The sequence below is a fragment of the Papio anubis genome, chromosome 1, assembly GCF_008728515.1.
Source record: "Papio anubis isolate 15944 chromosome 1, Panubis1.0, whole genome shotgun sequence".
Lineage (NCBI taxonomy): Eukaryota > Metazoa > Chordata > Mammalia > Primates > Cercopithecidae > Papio > Papio anubis.
The window spans coordinates 15,166,373-15,186,350 of NC_044976.1; the positions used below are offsets into that span (position 1 = coordinate 15,166,373).

Below are 19,978 nucleotides of genomic sequence, written 5' to 3' on the forward strand. Positions count from 1 at the left end.
GCCATTGCACTCTAGACTGGGCAACAAGAGCAAAACTCCGTCTCAAAAAAAAAAAGAAAAAAAAGGCCGGTCATGGTGGCTCATGCCTGTAATCCCAACACTTTGGGAGGTCGAGGTGGGCAGATCATCTGAGATCGGGAGTTCAAGAGCAGCCATCTCTACTAAAATTACAAAATTAGCTGGGCATGGTGGCACATGTCTGTAATCCCAGCTATTCAGAAGGCTGAGGCAGGAGAATCACTCGAACCCAGGAGGCGAAGGTTACAGTGAGCCAAGATTGTGCCATTGCATTCCAGCCTGGGCAACAAGAGTGAAACTCTGTCTCAAAAAAAAAAAAAAAAAGTGAAAATGGGCTGGGTGTGGTGGCTCATGCCTGTTAATCCCAGTACTTTGGGGGGCTGACGTAGGTGGATCGCTTGAGTCTGGGAGTTTGAGACCAGCCTGGGGAACATGGGAAAGCCTCATCTCGATAAAACAAAAACAACAACAAAAGTTAGCCAGGCATGGTGGCGCATGCCTGTAGTCCTAGCTACTTGGGAGGCAGAGGTGGGAGGATCTTTTGAGCCCTTGAATTCGAGGCTGCAGTGAGCTGTGATAATGCCACTGTGCTCCAGCCTGGGCAACAGAGCAAGACCCTGTCTCAAAAAAAAAAAAAAAATGTGGTGAAACTGGGACACTTTGTGTTATATATGTTTTGCCACAACAACAAAAAAATTAGGAGACCAGGCGCGGTGGCTCACACCTGTAATCCCAGCACTTTGGGAGACTGAGGTGGGCAGATCACAAGGTCAGGAGATCAAGACCATCCTGGCTAACACGGTGAAACCCTGTCTCCACTAAAAATACAAAAATTAGCCGTGCGTGGTGGTGGGCACCTGTAGTCCCAGCTACTCGGCAGGCTGAGGCAGGAGAATCCCATGAAACTGGGAGGCGGAGGTTGCAGTGAGTCGAGATCGCGCCACTGCACTCCAGCCTGGGCAACAGAGCGAGACTCCATCTCAGAAAAAAAAAAAAAAAAAGGACAAAGCCAAGGGAAGGGCTGGAGCAGTTCATGCAGGGGCAGCAGGCGCCTCACTGAGGAGGTGATAGGTAAGGGGAGAACGTGAGCGAGCAGCTGGGGGAGGGAGGTCCTGAGTGGAGGTGCCCCTGTCCTATGGACAGCAGGGGCCATCAGTCCCAGAGCACCAAGCAGGGGAGTGAGGGTTGGGGACGAAGGGTTTGCTCCAATAGACATTGTAGGCCTCTACGAGGACTTTTACCCCGAGACGATGGGATCTTCTTTTTTTTTTTCCCCATGCCATTCTCATGATAGTGAATAAGTCTCACGAGATGATGATGGGACCTTCTAGAGCTGGTCCCTCAGGGGCAGGCCTGCTTCTTTGGGAACCTCTGAGCGAGGCCTTTTGGGTGGTGACCAAGTTCGTGGCTGCGGGGAAGTTTCGGTGTCCCTCCGCCACCTAGGCAGGATGCTTATGGCAGGACCCGTGTCCTGCACTTCCAGTGCCAGCCTCCAGGTAGTGCCCTGGTTCCACCTGCCCTACCCGCTCCACCTCTCCCAGCCATCACTCCAAGCAGAGTGCACAATTTTCTGCCAGGGAGTGGGGCTGCCTGGATTCCCACCCCAGCCCTGAAACTTCCCAGCATTGAGAACAACCAAATCACTTTTTTTTTTTTTTTTGAGCCCAAGTCTCACTCTGTTGCCTATGCTTCAGTGCAATGGTGCGATCTTGGCTCACTGCAACCTCCGCCTGCTGGGTTCAAGCAATTCTCCTGCCTCAGCCTCCTGAGTAGCTGGGACTACAGGCGTGCACCACTGCGCCTAGTTAATTTTTTGTGTTTTTAGTAGAGATGGGGTTTCACCAGGTTGGCCAGGCTGGTCTTGAACTCCTGACCTCAAGTGATCCACCTGCCTTGGCCTCCCAGAGTGTTGGGATTACAGGTGTGAGCCACCGCCCCCGGCTCCACCCCCCTTTTTTTTTTTTTGAGATGTAGTCTTGCTCTGTCGCCCAGGCTGGAGTGCAGTGGCACAGTCTCAGCTCACTGCAAGCTCTGTCTCCGGGGTTCAAGCTATTTTCTTGCCTCAGCCTCCATACCTCAGCCTCCCAGGTAGCTGGGACTATAAGCATGGGCCACCATGCTTAGCTAATTTTTCTATTTTCTTCTTTTCTCTTCTGTTCTCCTCTCTTCTTTTCTCTTCCCCTCTCTTCCCCTCTCTTCTCCTCTCTTCTCCTCTCTTCCTCTCTCTCTCTCTTTTTTCTTTTCCTCCTCTCCCCTCCTCTCCTCTCCTCTTCCCTCCCCTCCCCTCCCCTCCCCTCCTCTCGTCTCCTCTCCCCTCCTCTCGTCTCCTCTCCCCTCCTCTCCTCTTCTTATTTTGACGGAGTCTCGCTCTGTCGCCCCGGCTGGAGTGCAATGGTGCAGTCTCGGCTCACTGCAACCTCTGCCTCCCAGGTCCCAGTTCAACCAATTTTCCTGCCTCAGCCTCCTGAGTAGTTGGGATTACAGGCTCCCACTACCACACCTAAGTTTTGTATTTTTAGTAGAGATGGGGTTTCACAATGTTGGCTAGGCTGGTCTCGAACTGCTGACCTCGTGATCTGCCCGCCTCGGCCTCCCAAAGTTCTGGGATTACAGGCGTGAGCCACCACTCCCAGTCCTTTGTTTCTTTTTTTTTTTTTTTTTTTTTTGAGACAGAGTCTCGCTCTGTCACCCAGGCTGGAGTGCAGTGGCCAGATCTCAGCTCACTGCAAGCTCCGCCTCCCAGGTTTACGCCATTCTCCTGCCTCGGCCTCCCGAGTAGCTGGGACTACAGGCGCCCGCTACCTCGCCCGGCTAGTTTTTTGTATTTTTTTTTTAGTAGAGACGGGGTTTCACCGTGCTAGCCAGGATGGTCTCGATCTCCTGACCTCTTGATCCGCCCGTCTCGGCCTCCCAAAGTGCTGGGATTACAGGCTTGAGCCACCACGCCCGGCCTTTTTTTTTTTTTTTGAGACGGAGTCTCGCTCTGTCACCCAGGCTGGAGTGCAGCAGTTCGATCTCGGCTCACTGCAAGCTCCGCTTCCCAGGTTTAAGCAATTCTCCAACCTCAGCCTCTCGAGTAGCTGGGATTACAGGCGCCCACCACCACGCCCAGCTAATTTTTGTATTTTTAGTAGAGATGGGATTTCACTATGTTGGCCAGGCTGGTCTCAAACTCCTGACCTCAGGTGATCCGCCCGCCTTGGCCTCCCAGAGTGCTGGGATTACAGGCGTGAGACACCGCGCCTGGCCAATTTTTGTATTTTCAGTAGAGATGGGGTTTTACCATGTTGGCCAGGCTGGTCTTGAACTCCTGACCTCAAGTGATCCGCCTGCCTCAGACCCCACGGTGCTGGGATTACAGGCGTGAGCCACCACATCCAGTCAAGAGAACAAGCAAATCACTTAACTGCTGTGTGCCAGCCTTGCCTGGGAAGAGGGTAAATTGTTCCTTACCTGTCAGGAAGTTGTCGTGAAGATGAAGTGCCAAGCACAGTAGGCACTCGGTATGGAGAGACGTTGAGGTTATGCAGCAGTCACCCTTGCACTGGGCCCTGGGAACAGTGGTGGATGGAAGAGACGAGGCCCAGCCCTCATGGTGCTCATGGTCTGGGTGAGGTGGCAGACATCAGACACCCCTGAGGATGGGATGAGCTCACTGTAATCCAGCCTGGGGCCAGAGAGGCCTCTGAGGGAGGGGGCGGCCCTAAAGGACGGGCCAGGCAAAGAGACACCATGGGGAGAGGGGGAGCAGCATGTACAGAGGCCCTAGGGCTGGGACAAAGAATGTTCTAGAACATGGGGGATGCAGGGTGGCCAGTTTGTAAAGGGTGAGAGGGTTTCAGCTGGGATGGGCAAGAAGGCCCCTAAGCTATAGCAGAGAAGTTGGGCTTGATTCTGAGGGCTGTTGGGAAAGGCAGGGATGACAGTGAGTGAGATGCATTTGGGAGTGAGTGAGATGCGTGGGAGGCCCGTGGCTCCTGCATCACTGAGCAAGTGTTCTCTTCTAGGAAGCGGGGACGGGCTCAGCAGCCCCAGCAACTTAGAATGCAGCCCTGGGTCCCAGCCACCATCTCCAGGACCTGCCACCTCCCCGGCTCCTCCAGACCTGGACCCGGAGGCCGTGCGCGGGGCCCTCCGGGAATTTCTGCAGGAGCTGCGCAGTGCCCAGAGAGAACGGGTAAGCCTGGGCCTGCGTGGCTGGATAGGGAACCTGCAGGGCCCTGGAGGGGTTGCAGGGTGTCAGAGCAGGGGTCTTCCTTCGTTCCCCCATGTTGGGGCTGCAGGATGATCTTCGGACCCAGACCAGTGCCCTGAGTCGCCAGCTGGCTGAGATGGAGGCGGAGAGAGACCACGCAACCTTGAGGGCCAGGCAGCTGCAGAAGGCGGTGGCTGAGAGTGAGGAAGGTGAGTCTGATCCTTGGGGTCCCTGGTCTCTCGTTTTGGGCAGTTGAGGCAGGAGCCGGGGGATTGGCCTCTGACCCTGCTGTGGCCCCCATGACCTGACTCGGGGCTGTCTCCTTGGACAGCCTCACCTGTGTGCAGACCTGCACACTATGAAGGGTGCAGACAGGCTGGCCCTGCACTGGGTGGAGTGTAGGCTGGACATTTTGTGACCTGGTTTGGGTCTCGGGGCTGTGCTTGGCCATGCCTGATGGCGTGGGTGGTGGCTGCAGCCCGGCGCAGTGTGGATGGGCGGCTGAGCGGGGTCCAGGCGGAGATGGCGCTGCAGGAGGAGAGTGTGCGGCGCAGTGAGCGGGAGCGCCGGGCCACACTGGACCAGATAGCCACACTGGAGAGGAGCCTGCAGGCCACCGAGAGCGAGCTCCGGGCCAGCCAGGTGGGCATGAGCTGAGGGCCAGTGGGGGCGACAGGGAATCTGTGTACCTGAGTGGTTGTCTAACTCTTACGTGTGTCTCCCTGTGTCTGTCTGCCTGAGTCTCTCTGCAACCCACTGAGGTGACCAGCCTGTGAGTCTGTGAAATCACATTCAGACTCCATCCTCTCATGTCACTTGTGGTCACTGGCTGTAGAAAAAAGAGCTTGGTCAAGGTGCAATAGCTCATGCCTGTAATCCTAGCACTTTGGGAGGTCAAGGTGGGTGGATCCCGTGAGCCCAGGAGTTTGAGACCAGCCTGGGCAACATGGTGAAACCCCATCTCTATGAAAAATACAAAAAGTAGCTGGGCATAGTGGTGTGGGCCTGTAGTCCCAGCTACTCGGGAGGCTGAGGTGGGAGGATCACTTGGAGCCCAGGAAGTCGAGGCTGCAATGAACTGTGATCATGCCACTGCACTCTAGCAAGGCAGAGTGAGACCCTGTCTCAGAAAAAAAAAAAAGAAGAAAAGAAAGCGAGCAAGGCTGGGCGTGGTGGCTCACGCACGCCTGTAATCCCAGCACTTTGGACTTTGGGAGGCTGAGACGGGCGGATCACCTGACACCAGGAGATCGAGACCATCCTGGCCAATATGGTGAAACTCTGTCTCTACTAAAAATACAAAAAAATTAGCCAGGCGCGGTAGTGGGCGCCTGTAGTCCCAGCTACTCAGGAGGCTGAGACAGGAGAATGGCATAAACCCGGGAGGCGGAGCTTGCAGTGAGCCGAGATCGGGCCACTGCACTCCAGCCTGGGCGACTGAGCAAGACTGTGTCAAAAAAAAAAAAAAAAAAAAAAAAAGAGAAAGAAAGAAAGGAAAGAAAGAGAGCTTGGGCTTTGAGCTGTCATCTGCCTGGTTTTCATTTTCCTCATCTCATCTGTAAAAGGAGGAGCAGTGATTACCTCACAGGGTGATACACATAGGCTCTTATCACAGGTGGTACTCAGGGAGCCTCTGTTTTATGTCTCTGTAGTTCTGGGGGTTTTGTGTGTGTTTGGGGGACAGCTGCCTGTGCCAGTGTGTGTGTCTGCCTGTCTGGGGCAGGAAACTCAGGCCCTGGTGCTGACAGTGCAGCCACAGTTCCTCTCCGCCCTCCCCAGCCTGTCCCTCTATTACTGCCCCGCACTCAACCCCCTGCCTCTGGCCTGGGGCCGAGCTTAGCTGGATTGTTGTGTCTGCGGCTTCAGCCCTGGCTGTGGGCCCAGCCGCAGGGGCTGCGGGAGGAGGCCAGGAACAAAGCTGGGCAGGAGCCAGAGTGGGGGCCCCAGACAGGGCAGGGCTGGGGCTGAGGGCAGGGTGGCAGAGGGGCCAGGCTCAGGATGGGGGCTGGGGAGGCTCTAATAACACCCCCTGTTGATCCACCCTGTCTCTAGGATAGAACCAGGGATTGGAGGACCCCTAGTCTGCCTTCCTGTCCCATCCCCACTCCACAGGCCTTCTTCACTGGCTGACCCTGGGCAGGGGAGGGGGAATCACAACCTGAAACCCTAGAACAGCAGGGCCCCCTCAGAACTGTCGGGCTCAGCTCAGTTTGCACGTGAGTCAGTGGGGCAGGAGAAGGGCCTCGGAATCTGCATTTCTACAGCCCCTTCCTCAGGGCTTCTGTGAGCACCCAGGTTGTGGTACCCTGGGACCAATCCGGTATCCCCACTGTGCAGATATGAAATGGGGCCAGACGGCGGGAAGGGGCAGTCCCGGGTTCCACAGCCCATTGGCCTGGGCTAAAACTGGAAAGGTGGGCTCTGGGATCTTCATGTCCACTCATCCTGGGAACACATGGGGAGACCGAGGCCCCCAGAGGGTCCCAGGCTGGCCCCAGGTCACACAGGTCACCCTTCGAGGCTGCTCCCCACTCTTCCCCTATAGGCCCTAGGGCGTGTGTGGGAGGGCTGTGGGGTGCACTGGATGTCTGGGCCTGAGCCCCGCGCCACCTGCAGGAGAAGATCAGCAAGATGAAGGCCAATGAGACAAAGCTGGAGGGCGACAAACGGCGCCTGAAGGAGGTCCTGGACGCCTCCGAGAGCCGCACCGTCAAGCTGGAGCTGCAGCGGCGCTCGCTTGAGGGGGAGCTGCAGCGCAGCCGCCTGGGCCTGAGTGATCGCGAGGCCCAAGCCCAGGCCCTCCAGGATCGGGTGGACTCCCTGCAGAGACAGGTGGGCCCCTCTCCAAATCACGGCCACAACATTTGCATGCCCTGTGCCAAGAGCTTTATAGGCAGTACGCAATCCCCCAACAACCCTGTGAGGCAAGTATTACCAACATCCCCATTTCACAGATGGACAAATAGAGGCTGAGAGGTGATGATGTCATTGTCCAAGATCCCACAGCTAGTAAGAGGCAGAGCCGAAATTAGAATTCAGGGCTATTTGATAACAGAATCTGCATACATAGGAGTCATCTGGGATAAGTTAGAGATGTAGGTTTCACTCATTTCCCTTTTTGCCTTAACTGCTAGGAAGCTCAGCTCTAACTGGAATGTTAAATAATTTGGCTAGCCTTGCCTGAACACCCACCAAAGTCAAAAATAGAAAATTTTAGTGTGGTGGTGGTTACCCTTTCTCTTCCATGGCAGAGAGGAGAGGGGAATGAGGACAGGGAGGAGACCAGTGAGTCTGAGACAGCTAGGTTGATGGCACTCTGGGCACGAGTAATTAGCCAGCAGTGACGTGGGGCCCAGGTTGCAGTAGGCTGAGCCCCGGGAGTTCTTAGGAAAAGAGGGTCTCCATGATGGAGGCCCAGAGAGAAGTGGGAAGGGAGTGGATTCGGCATGCCAGGTGGAGGTCACAGTAGGAGCAGAGGTGTAGAGGCCAGATGGGAACAGCCCCCTGATTGTTCTGGCTGTCCTCCTGCCAGGTGGCAGACAGCGAGGTGAAGGCAGGGACCCTGCAGCTGACTGTGGAGCGGCTGAACGGGGCCCTGGCCAAGGTGGAGGAAAGCGAGGGGGCCCTGCGGGACAAGGTGCGGGGCCTGACAGAGGCCCTAGCCCAGAGCAGTGCCAGCCTCAACAGCACCCAGGACAAGAACCTGCATCTACAGAAGGCTCTGACCGCCTGTGAACATGACCGCCAAGTGCTCCAGGTCTCGGGCCCAGGGTCTGGCTGGGGTGGGTCCAGTGAGAGAGTCAGCCAGTAAGAGCAGGCCTGGAGGGGGGCCCTGGTAAAGAGCCAGCCAATGGGGCAGTCAGTTGGAGCCAATGAGAGCAGGCTTGAAGGGAGGGCGTGGACCCAGTAGACCATCAGCCAATGAGAAGAGGCTCTGGGTATGTCCCCTAAGAAGACAAGACTACTAGTATAGACTTCGGGGGACCCAGGTGCAGGGTTTATTGGAGAGAGTTGGGGTCTGAGTGGGTCCTACCTTACGCAGGTCAGTGGATAGGCCGTGGATGGGTCTGGTGTGCACCCCACCCTCCAGGTGAGAAGACTGCCTGTTTTGTGGGTTGTGGACCTATCCGGAGGTAGAGAATAGAGAGGACTCTTTAGGGCTCCCAGGCCAGCCTGGCACCATCAGCCCCTGTCCCCCAGGAACGGCTGGATGCTGCCCGGCAGGCGTTATCTGAGGCACGGAAGCAAAGCAGCTCTCTGGGTGAGCAGGTGCAGACGTTGCGAGGCGAGGTGGCTGACCTGGAGCTGCAGCGGGTGGAGGCCGAGGGCCAGCTACAACAGCTACGGGAGGTGAGGGCCAGGGTGTGCCCCCTCTGTCCCCAAGACTGTGAGGCCCTGGGATAGGGTGGGGACGTTCCCACCCATCTCAACCTCATCCCAAACCCTGGTGCGACCTCCAGTAAGGAAACATGGTTCATTCAGAGCATAGTTCTGTTATACAGATGGAGAAACTGAGACTCTGAGAGAAAGGTTTGGCTTCAGGTGACAATTCTCTGATGTGGGCCTCACCGTCGCCTGCTCTGTGAGTGGGCCAGCCTCATTATCCCCAAGCTTCAGATAAGTATGCTCAGGCCCAGAGGGATTCAGGGCCTGCCTGGCTTCTGTTGCAGGTGCTGCGACAGCGGCAGGAGGGTGAGGCTGCAGCCCTGCACATGGTCCAGAAGCTGCAAGATGAGCGGCGGCTGCTGCAGGAGCGCCTGGGCAGCCTGCAGCGCGCCCTGGCTCAGCTGGAAGCCGAGAAGCGGGAGGTGGAGCGCTCAGCCCTGCGGCTGGAGAAGGACCGTGTAGCCCTCAGGAGGACGCTGGACAAGGTAGGCTGCTCCCTGGGCTCTCCCCTCACTTCCTCTGGGGCCTAGCTGTGGTGGATCCCACTGCACATCCCCAGGGTGTGCTGCCTCTGGTGGGGTTAGGTTATTCCATTGGGGTTCAGGAACCCGAGCCCCCTCAGTAAGCTCCTCCTGGCACCCTGATCTCCTCTGGCTCTCCTGCCTAGGTGGAGCGGGAGAAGCTTCGTAGCCACGAGGACACAGTGCGGCTGAGCGCAGAGAAGGGCCGCCTAGACCGCACCCTCACGGGAGCTGAGCTGGAGCTGGCAGAGGCGCAGAGGCAGATCCAGCAGCTGGAGGTCTGACCCCACCCAGTCCGGGACGCCAACTTCATCCCCAGTCTGAGTGCTCAGCAATCCCAGTGTTGCTGATGGCCCAGCCAGCCCAGGGCCCACAACCCCCTCCTCTAGGAGCTCTGAGCCTTCCAGTGACCCAGCCGGGCTATGGAGGGAGGGGTTCTCCATAAGGTGTACGGAAAAGACACTAAAGGCCTGTTTGCACGTGAGCCTGTGGGTTCATGTATGTTGTGGCCTTGCGGCAGTGTGAGAACCCATGTGATTATTCTTGTGTATGGAGCATGAATCTTGTGCATGGTGTGGCGTGTCTAGGTATTGTGAATATGTGTTTGTGTACAGACGTTTTCACGTATGTGGGAGTTGAGCCTTTGCACATACACATGCACCTGTGTGAGTCCAGGTAGGGATTTACATGCTTGCCTTTGTGCCTGTGTGTATGACGTCTGAGTGTGTGAGTGTGTGTGTGTGTGTGCACGCACCTACCTGAGTGGGGGTCATTGGGTGCACTCACCCTGGGCTTGCAGGCTCACTGTCAGGGCCAGCAGGATGGAAGACACACAAGGATCTCTCCTGCCTTCCCTCTCTGCACTGGCCACGTCCCAGGGAGGTACCTGACAACCTGTCACACATGCATACACACACTCACGCTGGGCCAGAACCCTGACCACAGCCCCTCTGCAGGCGCAGGTGGTGGTGCTGGAGCAGAGCCACAGCCCAGCCCAGCTGGAGGTAGATGCGCAGCAGCAGCAGCTGGAGCTGCAGCAGGAGGTGGAGCGGCTGCGCAGTGCCCAGGTGCAGGCTGAGCGCACGCTGGAGGCTCGGGAGCGGGCCCACCGCCAGAGGGTGCGTGGGCTGGAGGAGCAGGTGTGCAGGCCCCCTCAGAAGGCTGGGCCAGGATTCTGTGTGGGGCTGGAGGAAAGGGAGAGACCCAGTCAAGACCTCGTGGGTATAGGCAGTTGATGGCTCCCATAACCGAAAAGGGTGGGGTTGGCTCTGCGCTGGTATCAGCCAAGACCAGACCAGGGGCCACGGGATGCTCCTGGGCCCAAGGCCTTCCTGCCATGGCTCTGCTCCCCCTGGCTCCATGCTCAGGGCAGCCTTCTCCCTAGGTGGCCAGGTGTCCTCAGCAGCTCCAGCCTCAGGTTCTCCCAGCAATCTCATCCCTGAAGACAGCAGGGGCAGAAGTCCCAGGGCTGTCCCTCACTGGCCTGCTCAGATCACACACCCCTTCCTGACCATGCCTGAGCCAGCCTTGTCAGCTGGAGGCTGGGTCACATGTCCACCCCTTGGGTCTGGGCTAGAGCCACGCCCACCCAAGTGATGATGGGGATAAAGAATGGGGGTGGAGTTGCCCTGAAGACGCCTGACTGTGCCATAAGGAACAAAATGAGAAGGGCAGGACAGCCCCTGGCTCTCAGTCAGGTCAGACCTTTCCTGAAACCGTGGCACTGTGTCCCTCTGGGTTCCCAGCTGCCTTCCTTTCTCTGAAGCCAGGCTGACGACCTGACTGGCCTTATCTTCCGCTTTTTCCCCAGGTGTCCACACTGAAGGGACAGTTGCAGCAGGAGCTTCGAAGGAGCTCAGCACCCTTCTCCCCACCCTCCGGCCCCCCAGAGAAATGAGCCCCTGCTGGCATCTGGAAAAAGGCCCTATGCCCGGGACAGGGGAGGGCCCTCCTTTTGGACAGCCCACCCCCCAGAGCCCAGTCCCTTGGGGGCCTCAAGCTAGGGTGGGATGAGGAGGCGCTCCGCTGGCAGTGCTGAGGAGGGGTACTCCAGCTCCAGGCGTGGCGAGGCTTCCCGGCATCGCCTGCAGGCCCCACCTCAGTCCAGCCTCCCTCTTCCAGGATGAGCCACTGTAGATAGTACAAGTTCCTCCCTGAGGGGCTGAGCCGTAGCCAGGGTTGGGGAGAGCCCTCGTCTCTGGTCAGCCCTGGAGCAAGGGTTCGTGGGAAAGAGGAGAGGGGCCAGGCCCAGGGCAGGGGTCAGAGGCCCAGTCCCTGACTCTGGCTTCCCAGGGATCTGTCTGCCTTAGTTGAGAGTGTGTGTCAGGAAATTCCTCAGAATGCTCAGAGTCCCTGTATTTTTATACCTTTTTACAATGTTAACTGTTCAGAACTGTTTTTTGTAACAAGATCTCCTTTTCTAAAAAGTTTGTACAGATGTGTCCCTCTTCTAGACGATTGGAGGAGACGGGGTCGGGGGGAGACAGGTGGGGTCTGGGGCAAGAGGGATGGGGCCCTGTAGGGAGGGGTGCTTGGGGAGGCGGCAGGGAGAGGCAGGGAGGCCTGTGTTGGGAAGGGAACTTGCCAGCCTCACAGGATGTCAGATGGGGAGGCCTCTGGGGTCCTGAGTCACCCGGCGCATAGAACAGGTGGGGCTGTTGAAGCCTGGGACTGGGCCGAGCCTGGGCAGCTCGACTCTTTCCAGTCTGTGCTTTCTTGCCCCTTTCTCTGGCCCCTCCTTAGATCCAAGCCCACCCTCGGGACAGTGACAGGCCTTCCAGGCAGCATGGCAAACAAGTGCAGGTTTGGGTGTGAACATGCCTGGCTCCGCTGGGTGATCCTGAGCAAAGCTGTCGCCCAGGCTGGAGCGCAATGGCACGATCTCAGCTCACTGCAACCTCCGCCTCCCGGGTTCAAGTGATCCTCCTGCCACAGCCTCCTGAGTAGCTGGGATTACAGGTGCCCGCCACCATGCCCAGCTAATTTTTGTATGTTTTTTTTTTAGTAGAGACAGGGTTTCACCATGTTGATCAGGATGGTCTCAAACTCTAGACCTCAGGTGATCCACCTGCCTTGGCCTCCCAAAGTGCTGGGATTACAGGCATGAGCCACCACGCCCAGCCTGCTTAACCTCTTAAAGCCTCAATTTGCTCATTTGTAAAATGGGAACCTACCGCATAGGGCGACTGGGGAAGTTCACATAGGTGCTCAATCAGTGTCTGAAGGAGAAATTAACACTCATCCTCATCTGCTGGAGTCCAGCTGCCCGATTTGGCCACAGCACTGCCGCTGACAGCTGTGGACCCGTGGGTGGGACCCTTGGGTGGGTTACTTCATGTCTCTGGGCTTAGTTTTCCTGTCTCTAAGAGGGGGATATGAATTACATTCACCACATATGCCTGTTCAGAGTTAAGGAGTGTGCGAGCCTTCACGCAGAGCCCAGGCCCCACGTGCTGGTCAGAGGGAGGTGTTATAATGGCTTGCTCGTTTTTGCCCTCTTTTTTTCTTTGAGACAGTCTTGCTCTGCCCAGGCTGGAGTGCAGTGGCACGATCTTGGCTCACTGCAACCTCCGCCTCCCAGGTTGAAGCAATTCTTGTGCCTCAGCCTCCTGAGCAGCTGGGTTTACAGGCACACGCCACCACGCCTGGCTGATTTTTTTTGTATTTTTACTAGAGACAGGGTTTCGCCACGTTGGCCAGGCTGGTCTCGAACTCCTGGCCTCAAGTGATCAGCCCGCCTCGGCCTCCCTGAGTGCTGGGATTACAGGTGTGAGCCCCTGCACCCCGCCGTTTTTTTTCTTTTAATGGCACCCATCTCCCCAACTTCTCAAAGGCCTTGGATGTCAGTCCGCCTGCCTTGATCCCATGCCCTCCAACCCCATGGGCAGCCTCCCATCTTCACTGTGTCCCTCTGGTGATGGGAACTCATGTCCTCACCAAGCAGCCCTGATCATGAGAAAGCTGTGTCCCTGAAGCCTTCCATCTCCCATGCAATTCCTGCAACACGCGTGCGCACGTACACTGTCACGACGCAGTGTTCTGGGCAGGGCAGAACTGGAGCCGGTGGGTGAGGAGGTGGGGCTGGGACTGCAGAAGCACAGGGCACCTGAGCAGACCGTTCACTCCAAGGGGTGGGGAGCCTCTCAGGACAGTCTGCGTTGGGGGCACTTGGATGGCCCCTCTGTGCTCTCCACCGAAAAAGTGACTCGATCTTTTGTAAAAACTGTTTTTAATTTTGTATAAAATAAAGGTGGTCCATGCCCAGGGGGGCTGTAGGAAATCCAAGCAGACCAGCTGGGGTGGGGGGACGTAGCCTACCTCAGGGGACTGTGAAGGGGGGACTGTCTGTCCTCAAAAGGGGCTGAGAAGGCCCGTCAGGGGCCAAGGTCCCACAGAGAGGCCTGGGATGCCCCCCCAACCTGAGGGGCAGAGACTAGGCAGTGGGGAGCTCCCATCATGCCCCAGAGGTGGCCACAGGCTGAAGGAGTGGCCTGAGGCACCGAAGCCTGCAGCCCCCAGGGCTGCAGTCCACTAACTTTTTACAGAATAAAAGGAACATGGGGATGGGGGAAAAAGCACCAGGTCAGGCAGGGCCCGAGGGCCCCAGATCCCAGGAGGGCCAGAACTCCGGATGCCAGCACCACCCTAGCAGCCCCCACAGCTCCTGGCACAGGAGGCCGCCACGGATTGGCACAGGCCGCTGCTGGCCATCACGCCACATTTGGAGAACTTGTCCCGACACAGGTCAGCTATTAGGGGCAGGAAGGAGGGGGGTCAGGGTGGAGCTGGGAGATGAGAACCGCTGTCCCTCCCCCAGCTCTGGTGATAGGAGTGTTTTGAGGATGAAAAGTAGCAGGGAGGGGAGCTCAGGGTGTCCTGGAAGTGGGCCTGGTGGATAATACGTGTTGAATAAACATCAGGTGGGTGACTAGGTAGCCAGATAATGAAGTGGACCTGGGGGTAGGGGAGGTCTTGGGGAGGAGGCCTTCCTACCTCGGAGGAGCTCCTCGTGGGCACACACTGTACGGACACAGATCTCCTTGTTAACGATGTACACACGGCGGAGGCTGCAGGGACAGGGCACGGGAGGTCTCAGCCCCACTTCCACCCAACCCCACTGGGATAGCCCAGACAGAACCCGGCATTGGAGTCCAGGAGTGGAGGTCCCTGGCCCAGGCTCAACCACAGAACTGAGCTCAACTTCAGGACTCACTATCTTTCCTCCAACTCCCACCTTGGCTGGCCAGAGCTGTCCCGTGTGCCCTCTAGCCCCCCAAACTCCGGAGTCCTCCCGACAGCTGCCCACCTGTGCTCACCTGTAGAAGCAGACCTCGTTGATACACTGTTTGCACGGCTTGTGTATGGAGTAGAGGCGGGTGCACGGGTACTGTTCCTCACGGCAGTCTGGTGACAGGTGGGGTCAGACTAGGAGCCCAGAGTTGGGGGGCGGCCCCCAGCCTCACCCACCTGAGGCTGGCTCGCAGGGCCTAGTCCCCCCTGTACCCTCAGGCCCCGTGCAGACACCCATACCTACACATGCCCACGTAGACACATGCAGCACTGTCAGACTTACCAGGGCTGTAATATTCATGTATCAACTCACAACCACACTTACTATAGAAGCCTAAGTTCAACAGAAATTCCCACCCACCCATGCATCGTCACAAAAGCCCATACCAACTTCCAAGCAGATCTGCCCACGCTCACAGAAGCCCACACAGGAACACACACACCAACCCACACGAGGGTGAGCACACGGATTCTCTCACACACACACCTTGTTCTTTCAAGCTCTCAGCTGGGGCAGCCGGAGGGGCACCGCTCAGCCAGCCTGCGCTCCCTGGCCCTTCCTCGCCTCCACATGGGCACCACCCAGTCTCTCTGGCTGACAGGAAGTCCCCAGCACACTCCCTGCCCCCCCCCCCCCAGTAACTGTGAGGACAGGGGCCTTCCTAGGCTGCCAATTTAGCCTCCAGTCAGGCACGCTGGGGACTGGTGGGACCTCCTGGAGCTGCCTAGGGGGGCCTGGGGATGCCAGCCTACAGCAGTCATACTGCCCACATTACTGCCAACAGCCCACATGGGCAAGGGACAAAGACTTCCAGCCCACCAGCACCGCCCCCTACTCCACCCCAACTTCAGGCCGTGCCTCCATTTCTCTGGCTCAAGAAAGCCCTTACCAAGAGGCCCAGGCTCTGTGGGCTCCGCCTCCGCATTTCCTGGTTCTGGTGTCGAGACAGAGGTAGGCAGACATCATTGGGAGGGGTATCTTCAGGGCAAGGGGAGTCACCTCTCCCAGCCCTGGCAGACCCCCACTCCCAGGGTGGACAGAGTGGGGAGGGGTGAGGCAGGAGCTGGGGCAGGGGTGGGAGCAGGGTCTGGCGCCTACCTGGGGTTGGGGCTGGGATGACTTCCTGTTGGACTTGCTGCTGGGACTGGAACTGGAACTGTTCCTCGGAGGGCCGAGGAGTCACCTCTGCAGCCAGGGGAGGATAAGGGGGTCTGCTCCCTCTACCCCTCCCAGGGGCTCTCCCCACCCCAGCTGCCCGCCTACCCCCAGCCCGTTACCTTGATAATCATAGTAGTCTGGGCTGTCTGCAAACAAAGATGAAAGTGGAATTGGTGGGAGTCAGGCTACTCCCCCAGCCCCAGGGGCAAACAAGGTCCCCGCTGAGCCAGGGACCAACCCCCAGAGTTCCCATCAGCCTGTCCAGTGCAGTCCCTGGCTGAGCCATGCACATCTGAGCAGCCAGGCCTCCGTGACCCGGCAGGGCTGGGGGTGGAAGGCCCTTACCGATCTGGTCGCTATAGTGGGTGTACTGGACGTGGTCAGGGAACGGCGGCAGCGGGTCCAGGTCGTACTGGCCCTGAGCCAGCAAGCCTGCTGTGGGGAGGCAAAGCATGTGGGATACCCCACGGGGAGGGGCAACGGGGGCCTCAGGCGCTTCTGGGGAGGTGAGGCGGGGGTCACAAGGGCAGGTCTGTAAGAACCTAGGACCCTACAAGCAGATTCCTAGAGGATCCAGACTCTTCTTCGATGGTAAAGACGCTTCCCCACCCTGGTCGTGGTCACCTCCCTGACCTCATCCTGCCCCTTCCTGTTGCTGGCCTCCTGGCTGTTCCTGGGACTCCACATGCTCCTGCCTCCCTCAGAGCCTTTGCACCTGATGCTCCCTGGGCCTGTGAGGCCTGCTCAGCTGCTTCAGGTCTTCCCTGGAATTTCAGACTCATGAGAGGCCGCCCCACCCCCAGCCCACCGGCCCCCTGCTGATTTCCGTCCGGCACTCAGCACATGCTGGCGTTTCTCACATCTGCTTGTTTCCTGTTTGTCCTCCTTCCCTGGACTGGCCGCATGATGAGGAGCAACGATGTGTCTGCGATGTGTCTGCCTGGTTCATCGCTGAATCCCCAGGGCCTAGCCCAGCACTTGGCACGTTGTAGGGACTCAACACATCACAGCTGAATGAATGAATCTTGGCCCTGCTAGGACTTTTGTGGTCCTCATTGATTCTCCTCATTTGGCCAGTACGGACCCCCCCAAGGTCGAGACTGTATAGAGCTGAAGGGCCCTGAATGGATCTAGAACCCAAGCGTCCGGACTCCCTGCCTTGGGTGCCCCTGCACCTCCACCTGCACATCGGCTCCCAGAGGGGCGTTGTGCCTTGTGCCACGGAGTCCTTGTGCCTGGGACGTGCCCTCCAGAGCCCTGCCTGCCTGCTGCTGTGGAGGGCTGGGGGAAGGGCCGGGAGCTGCCTCCAGATGCTGCCAGTGTTGGCCAGTCCAGTCTGTGGTCCAAGCAGGCAGGAGGCCCTGGGAGCTGGGGAGCTGAGTTCTGGCCATAAGTCATGACACAGGCTCACTGCTAATCCCCCCTACTAACCCTACTCCCCACCCCCACATAAGGGGAGCTACCCTCTGCCCCAGGAGCCACTTACCAGGCAGGAATAGCAGGAAGAGGTAGGCAGCTCTCATGGCAACGAAGAGGCAGGCCGGAGTGGTATCAGAGAGGACAGCTGGGGAAAGACCGGTGGGAGCTCTACCCAGGGCCACACCCAGGACAGCAGAGCCCACCCTTGATCCCCTGATTTCACCCTGGAGAAAGTGGCACCCAGAAGCCAGGCATGGGAGGGCTGGAGTGGAGGGACATCCCAGTCCCTGCTGGCCTGCCCAGGTGTTCAGGTCACAAGGAATAAGGCCTCCAACCCAGCTCCAGGGCTGATCCTGACAAGCACACCCCATGTCATGTGTGTACTAGACACAGTCAGGGAAGGGTGGACCCTGCCCTGCTCACTAAGGGGACATTCCTAACGTGCTCCCAGCCCGGGCCATTCTGTCCTCACCCACACCCATGCTCAGCCCTCTGGCCCAGTGCCTCCCCGGGTGTCCAAGGCACTGACTGCATGAATCGCTGAACCAGGCCCATCCTTGGGACCCCAGCTGTGGCCAACCGGCATCACCGCCTGGACTCAGCAGCGTCTGCCAAGCCCACCACCTGCTCCCAATTAGCCCCTGGGCCCTGAGCATCCTGCTCAGCAGAAAACCACATACACATGGGCCTGCCGGGCCCCCACAGCGGCCAGGCCGGGCAGGGCTCCCAGCGCCCAGAAGACTCCTCTCCTGCCAGACCTCCAGGCCTCGCAAGACCTGGCTGTGTTCATCACAGGCTCACGAGACCTGGGCTATTTGCAGCAGCAGGAAACACTAGAGTGAAGTCTGAGGGGACTCCTCTGGATTCCAGAACGGCAGCACTGAAGGGGCCGTGACATCACCCGGCCTGGGGGTTCCGCACCCCCTGACATTGTAGGCAAGTATGTATGTCATTTGGAAGGAGAGGGCACCGGGTCATGGCTTTCATTAGGATCCTGACATTCAAGAGCCCAGCCTCCAGTCCTGGCCACTCGGTGGGACTTGGGGAAGCCTCCGGTTCCCCACATCCAGCCCCAGCTCCGTGGAGGGCCACCTCAGGTCCGTCAGCCTTCTGTAGGGAGGGCTGCGAGGGTGGGGTCCATTCTCCAGGAGGGCCTCTCCCGGCTGCAACCCAGGAAGTCTTTCCAGAAAGCTAGCTGGAAACCCCAACTTTGCTCTATTTTCCCCACTGGGAATCCAGGGGGAGGGGAGGGAAAGGGGAGAAAGCATGGGGTCTTTCCCTCCTTCCTCTGAATCCTGAGGCCTCCCTGACCCCCGGCCCTCTCATGCGTTTTGGGCACCTCACTGAGGTGGAGTGGGAGCGGGGAGAGGAGGCTCAGGACCAAGCTGCCCCAGAGGTGAGGGATAGCTGACTCCCCACACCCCATTCTGAAAACCCTTGACCTCCTCATGGAAGGGGGATGAAAAGACCCCAGAGCCTTCGTCGCCCCTCTCCCCACCGTCGCCCCCCTCCCCACCGTCGCCCCTCTTCCCATCGTTGTCCCTCTCCCCATCGGTCAGGCCGGTGGGAGCCCCCGCTGCTCAGCAGAAGGCGCTGAATTGGGGCATGAGGGGCTGCAAGGTGTTGAGGGATGCCTGTTGGTCCCCTGCGTGGAGTCTTCTTCCCTACGACTGGCCCCCAAACCCAGGCTTATTGGGGGAGGGAGGCCCACGGGCTAGCGGGTAGACAGGAAAGAGGGAAGTCAGTGTGGAGTTCATGGGCTCCTCCCAGGGGACCACATCTCCAAGCACTTCTAGACCAAGGGGTTTTGGGGCGTGCAGGAGGCCAGGACCTGCCCGGGAGGCTGCCCCACCCCCACCTCTGGCCTCTTCCACAGCTGCGGCCTCCCCCAACCCCGACTCCCCTGCGTCCTGGGAGGAGGGGGACAGGGGGCCCCGACGCTGGCTCAGACCTCAGACGGAGGGCTCTGCCCGCTCCAGAGCCAAGCTAGGGGGGACGGGTCCCAGCGGGGGGAACCCAGATGCTGCAGCGCCGCACAGCTGGGAACAGTCAGCCGCGGAAACTTGTTCCGCGCGCCCTCGCGTTCCCGTCTCTGATCTCTCTTTGTCTCTCTGCGTCTCTGTCTCGGCCATTCCCACCGGGGCCCCCCACCCCACCCGCCACATTCCAACCTCCCCGGGAGAACAAAAGATGTCCCATCCCCCGACGCCCCCACCTCTGGCTCCCCCCAAACTCGGGCTCCCCGCCCTTCCCAATTCACGTTTTCTCTGCAGAGCAACCCCAAACTTTCCAGGTGCCCCCCTGGCGTCCGCTCTGAAGGCGCTGGGTTCAGGACCTCCGCGGTCGCCCCAGGATCGGGGACCCGGAGAGCCTGGCACCCCCGTCCCCGCGCCGGGGGACCCGCCGACGCCCCTGACCGCCCCCCGGGCCCCCCGAGCGCCAGGCCCGCGCCTACCTGTCCGGGTCACTCCGCCGCCCGCTCCGAGTCCGCCCGCCGGAGCCGCCCCTTGGCCCGCTCCGAGTCCCCCTCCGGGCCCCCGACGGGGCTGGCGCCCGCCCTCCAGCCCCAGAGCCTCTGGGTCCTAACGCGAGCGGCGCGCACAGGCCGCCACGCCGTGCCCTCGGGGTTCCATCTCCTCGGGGGTGTCCCCGGGGGAGAGGCGCCCGGAGCCGTCCTCACGTCCGTGCAAAGCTTCCTCCTTCTCACAGCTGCTCCTCACTCGACGTCGACGGGGTGAGGGAGGTGAGGGGGGTGAGGTGGGTGAGGTGGGTGAGGTGAGCAAGGGTGGGTGTGTAGCCCATTTCACAGAGGAGAAAATCAAGCTTCCCAAAGTCACTCACCATAGGCCCCTCAGCCAGAAAGTAAGCCTCGCTCGCATTCTGCCTTCTCCCAGCTTACAGGACACCCTCCTGCCTTGGTTTTCCTTCTGCCTCTCCAGCTGAGCCTGCTGCCTCTCCCAGGCCCGCACCATCTCCTCCTACACTGCTGAG

At 59.0% G+C, this 19,978-nt stretch overlaps 2 protein-coding genes across 11 annotated transcripts in view; one reads left to right on the forward strand and one right to left on the reverse strand.

The window, feature by feature from the left end:
* The window catches only part of LOC100998646 (rootletin), a 52,330-nt gene extending 40,784 nt beyond the window's left edge, over window positions 1-11,546 (forward strand). For 3 of the 9 annotated variants that reach the window (XM_003891200.4, XM_021936562.2, XM_021936552.2), the window contains 10 exons: window positions 4,026-4,195; window positions 4,302-4,422; window positions 4,692-4,855; window positions 6,830-7,045; window positions 7,746-7,970; window positions 8,414-8,563; window positions 8,884-9,084; window positions 9,267-9,398; window positions 10,077-10,259; window positions 10,931-11,546. In XM_003891200.4, coding sequence (XP_003891249.3) covers window positions 4,026-4,195; window positions 4,302-4,422; window positions 4,692-4,855; window positions 6,830-7,045; window positions 7,746-7,970; window positions 8,414-8,563; window positions 8,884-9,084; window positions 9,267-9,398; window positions 10,077-10,259; window positions 10,931-11,017 — 1,649 coding nt within the window. In that variant the 3' untranslated portion in view covers window positions 11,018-11,546. Of the gene's footprint in view, window positions 1-4,025; window positions 4,196-4,301; window positions 4,423-4,691; window positions 4,856-6,829; window positions 7,046-7,745; window positions 7,971-8,255; window positions 8,564-8,883; window positions 9,085-9,266; window positions 9,399-10,076; window positions 10,260-10,930 lie in introns of those variants that run through there. The other 6 variants (XM_021936554.2, XM_021936555.2, XM_021936568.2 and 3 more) reach the window with 6 other exon arrangements.
* A 1,785-nt stretch (window positions 11,547-13,331) lies between these two features.
* MFAP2 (microfibril associated protein 2) lies at window positions 13,332-19,539 on the reverse strand. 2 transcript variants are annotated; one of them, XM_003891203.2, is made up of 9 exons: window positions 19,443-19,539; window positions 17,055-17,132; window positions 15,914-16,003; window positions 15,688-15,714; window positions 15,509-15,595; window positions 15,300-15,344; window positions 14,436-14,523; window positions 14,113-14,186; window positions 13,332-13,868 (listed from the first exon to the last, which is right to left on the reverse strand). In XM_003891203.2, exons 2-9 carry the CDS (start codon window positions 17,089-17,091, stop codon window positions 13,765-13,767), a joined length of 552 nt encoding a protein of 183 aa, XP_003891252.1. In that variant the 5' UTR covers window positions 17,092-17,132; window positions 19,443-19,539; the 3' UTR covers window positions 13,332-13,764. The 2 variants fall into 2 exon arrangements, with proteins under 2 accessions (XP_003891252.1, XP_009198590.1); XM_009200326.1 differs by having other exon boundaries at window positions 15,914-16,000; window positions 19,443-19,528.
* Between the last annotated feature and the right edge of the window lie 439 nt (window positions 19,540-19,978).